The sequence below is a fragment of the Cyprinodon variegatus genome, unplaced genomic scaffold (genome assembly GCF_000732505.1).
Source record: "Cyprinodon variegatus isolate N-32 unplaced genomic scaffold, C_variegatus-1.0 Scaffold62, whole genome shotgun sequence".
Taxonomy (NCBI): domain Eukaryota; kingdom Metazoa; phylum Chordata; class Actinopteri; order Cyprinodontiformes; family Cyprinodontidae; genus Cyprinodon; species Cyprinodon variegatus.
This window is the reverse complement of record NW_015150515.1, coordinates 1,852,454-1,856,786: the sequence shown is the minus strand read 5'-3', so window position 1 is coordinate 1,856,786 and position 4,333 is coordinate 1,852,454. Positions and strand designations below refer to the sequence as shown.

At 40.2% G+C, this 4,333-nt stretch overlaps 1 protein-coding gene across 1 annotated transcript in view; it reads left to right on the top strand.

The window, feature by feature from the left end:
• Nucleotides 1–6: 6 nt before the first annotated feature.
• The window catches only part of LOC107082796 (equilibrative nucleoside transporter 2-like), a 16,947-nt gene continuing 12,620 nt past the window's right edge, over nucleotides 7–4,333 (top strand). Inside the window, exons 1-7 of the mRNA XM_015371661.1 lie at nucleotides 7–19; nucleotides 157–238; nucleotides 2,378–2,520; nucleotides 2,596–2,735; nucleotides 2,812–2,946; nucleotides 3,071–3,168; nucleotides 3,311–3,380. Of these exons, the coding sequence (XP_015227147.1) occupies nucleotides 2,456–2,520; nucleotides 2,596–2,735; nucleotides 2,812–2,946; nucleotides 3,071–3,168; nucleotides 3,311–3,380 (508 nt within the window). The 5' untranslated portion in view covers nucleotides 7–19; nucleotides 157–238; nucleotides 2,378–2,455. The remainder of the gene's footprint in view (nucleotides 20–156; nucleotides 239–2,377; nucleotides 2,521–2,595; nucleotides 2,736–2,811; nucleotides 2,947–3,070; nucleotides 3,169–3,310; nucleotides 3,381–4,333) is intronic.

Below are 4,333 nucleotides of genomic sequence, written 5' to 3'. Positions count from 1 at the left end.
TCGACACTCCGCAGGACCGGTGAGCTCCTGTCACTTCCACTTCTTCACTCTCCACCAGAAAACCCACATAGTTTTGCTCTCAACCACGCGCCTGTTTCTGGACCTGCTTGTTTACATCCATCTGCTCTCTTGTTTCCTCCCCCCCTCCATCCCTAGGGGCTGTTTGGTGGGAATCATTTTCTTCATCCTGGGCCTGGGAACGCTGCTGCCATGGAATTTCTTCACAACCGCCTCCCTGGTAAAAACATTTTGATCCTACAGAGACGGGGCGTGCAGGTTCATGGGGAGGGGTCACTATAGGTCGTCTAGCTAATTTACTGGAGACCATAGAGGAGATTGATCCTCATTACTGTAATGTAATCTTTTGCCGCTGTCTTGGCCAGGAATCCCTTGAAAAAGAGATTGTTAATCTCAATGGGACTTTTCCTGGTTAAATAAAGGAATAAAAAAATAAATAAATTACAGGAAATATCTCAGTGGTCGGCAACCCAAAATGTTCAAAGAGCCATATAGGAACAAAAAACCGATCTATCTGGAGCCGCAAACATTTAACAGTCTTATATATATCTTATATATCAGACCACTTTCAAAATGACTAATTAGGCTTAAATACATAATAAAAGTTCATGGTTAAATGTTTCTTTTCCTGCAGCGCATCCTGGAGAAAATTACACTATCTGGTGCTTTAAGTTTATCTTCAATTACAGTATTAATGTATTATTGTTTTTTGAATCATGGAATTATAGAAATATAGTTAAGAATTCAGATTTGTGGTGGTATTTTTATTTTTGAGGATTTGGAAAAATAAAATGGAGTATGCATAATAGGATTTCTGTTATTTCAAACCTAAATGGAAATAAAATGCAGTCCTTTTCAAACCACAGTAACAATAAAATCCTCTTTCCCCCCCTTATCGGGGAAACGGTGCAATAAAACGCAGCCTGCACCGGCAGCCTTTAGATAAGCTAAGTAGGCTATTTAAACGATATAATTTGATTACAGTGAACCCAGCGGTTTGTTTACAACAGCCACCTGCCTGGCACCGCGCCGCGCTGAAACGAGTCGTTGATAATGACGTAAATCTTTGTTCATGAAACATTTATTGTTTATTTATTATACAATTTTTACAGCATTGGACAAAAATAAAGAATGTTTGTTTGTCCTACACACTATATTAAAAGAAAAATCCATCTTTTTCCATGTTTAGCTTTGAAAAAGGTCCAGTGAGCCGCAAGGGGGCGCTAAAGAGCATCATGCGGCCTTTGAGCCTATCTGAATTATTTTTTTTTCTTTCTTTTTTTTACATCTAACTTAAAGTTAAGATCTGATTGGCCGTCAGGGCTCTAGCACCAAAGCAGTAGGTGGTTCTGCAAAGCTTCATCAGTGATGATGATGAAGCTGCTATCAAAGGCTGGTTTGTTGGTTTCTGTAGAAAAACACGACGGTTTGGAAAATCCCTCTCAGGGCTTCAGCCCGGCCACCATTGCTCACTTCTTATCAAACAGACGGTTGTTTTACACGTCTGGGTGCAAATAAAGTTTTAATGGATCCCAAACTTCCCACTTCATCTTAAAAAAGAAGAAAAATCTTTATTTTAAATGATTTTAACTCGATAATTCAGATTTGTGTGAAATGGGCTTTAACTAGTACTAGTATTTACTTTATGAATTACCCATTTTTAAATGAAAATAAATGCATTTATTTCACATTCTGCCATCTTTAGGTCAGAAAAGATGCAGTTAAATAATCTCAGTCTAAACATTTTGAAAAGGATATTTACCCACATGTGGGAAAATAAACAGGAAGCAGGTATTTATGGAGAGGAATCTAAACTGGTAAATATAAAGGATTTAAAGACGTGATTACATTTAGGATTCATGAGACTTTTAACAGAATTTACTTTTTCATAAAAAATGTAATTTGAATTATTTTTAAAACAATTCCAATATTTCTAATATTTTTTTTTTTTCATGTTTTGAAGCTTTTTTTAAATGACGTTTTCATTTTTTTTTTTTTTATATTAACCGATCAAATTTGCTTCACTTTAATCCCAATAACATTATTGTTGTAATCTATGTACAACAATAGAAATTAATATTTGCTCCTCAAAGAAAAAAAAAATCGGAATTTGAAAAAAATAAATACAATTTGAGAAAAATGTATGAAAAAATGAAATGCAAAGTTATCCTTAAGAAAAATATTAATAAGAAGTTCTTCAAAGTTTAATTCCTGGATAATATATATGTTTTTATAGAACAATATTGGCACTAAATTCCCTCCGTAAATGACCATATGGGGGTAAAATGTGATCGTTTCTTTGAGCCCGCCTCACAGGTTCCTGCCGCGTCATGGAGGCTAACTCCTCCCTGTTCTCCAGTACTTCCAGAGTCGCCTCAACAGCACCGAGTTCAGCAACGGCTCGTCGGTCCAGAAAGAATATTACTTCAACAACTGGATGACCTTCCTCTCCCAGCTGCCCCTGCTGGTTTTTACGCTCCTCAACTCCTTCCTGTACCACAGGTCCGTGTCTCCGCGTGGTTCTGGTCGGGCCGCCGGGTTTTGGGTTTCGGTTCTGACGCCGACTGCTTGTTTCAGGATATCGGAGGCCATCCGGGTCGCGGGCAGCCTCGTCTTCATCCTGCTGCTCTTCATCTTCACGGCGGTGCTGGTCAAAGTGGACATGGAGCAGGACTTGTTCTTCTCGGTCACCATGGCGACCATCTGGTTCATCAACTGTAAGTTCCTGCTGCTTCGCGGTGTGTGACGCAGCTGAGGGGCGGAGCTCTTGACCTGCTGGTTCTGGTTCTGCAGCGTTCGGCGCCGTCCTGCAGGGCAGCCTGTTCGGCCTGGTGGGGCTGCTGCCCCAGAACTACAGCGCCGTCTTCATGAGCGGACAGGGGCTCGCCGGGACCTTCGCTGCCATCGCCATGCTGCTCTCCTTAGCCAGTGAGTCACTACCTGTTGCTTAGCAACGTTATGGGCATGTAAAATCGTGTTCAAACCATCTTCCTGGGTGTTTTTGGGGGTTTTTTAAATGTTTTTCTCCTTGTGCTCCTTCCTAATCACTCAGGTGACGTTGACTCTGAAACTGCAGCCTTGGGTTACTTCATCACACCGTGTGTCGGGACTCTGGTCACTCTGCTCAGCTACCTGCTGCTGCCTCGCCTGGTCAGTCGCCTCCTGTGGTGTCGCAGCCTTAGCATCTGCTGTTTGATGCCTTCGGGAGTATTACTTCCGTCTTTAAATGAAACTGAAAGGAGCCTTTCATCAGATAAAGATGAGATGTTTTAACGCTGTTGTTTCCCTGCAGGAGTTTGCTCAACATTACCTGAACAGAAGCAGCAAATATGAGGAAGGAACCACAGACAAGCTGCTAAACGGTAAGACCCAAAAGATAAACCTGCAAAATGAAAGTCAAATGTGGGACAGTATTGGATCAGCACTGAGACAGAAGTGAAAGAAATCTGCACAGATGGGGATCTGCTCCCCCTGTTTGGTCGGAGCCCGCCTATAGTCAGTGCAACATGGGGGGGAAAAACAAATATCAGATCAGAGGTTAAAAAGTCCGAAGCAACCGGTGTTTTCCTGCCAGCTCCCCTCCCCTCTGCAAGTTTTGTATAACTGTCGTTATTTTTATGCAAACCACCTCAGATTGTACCAGCCCCTGTTCATGAGAGTGGAGAAACAGAACAAGTTCCAACACTTTTCTACCTGCCCTTATTCTTTTTGCAGAGATGCATAGATAAGTTCTATCTAGATTTTTGATTCAGGCAAACCTGTTGAACAGCCCTACGAGACATGGGTCATAACCATTTCAACAAGGAAATCCAGACCTCATTTATAAAATGACCAGACTTCTTAATAAATGCAAATCTCACAGTCTGAAGAAAGCATTTCTTTTTTTTTTTTATATTTAACCTTTATTTTACCAGGAAGTTCCTTGAGATAAAATCTCTTTTTTGAGGGAGACCTGGCCAAGAGGCAGCAGTACAGTAAGACATATAAAAACACATAAAAACAGCATAATAAAATCAATCATAAACTAGACTCTAGAATAACTTACAATTCTCTGTGCAAGCGGTTTTCAATAGTGATTTAAAATGCTGTAGCGGAATAAGAGACCGTAATTGCAGGGAGTTTTGAACATTACCATACCATACCATACCAACTTTATTTATGAAGCACTTTATACACCGAACAGGACCAAAGTGCTGTACACAATCATAAAATACAATAAAATTATAAAATAGAGAAAAAACGAGTGTAAAATACATATTAGTATACAAAAAAAACTCCTCAGTTATATATGTACAACTTTACATGCATAAAATAT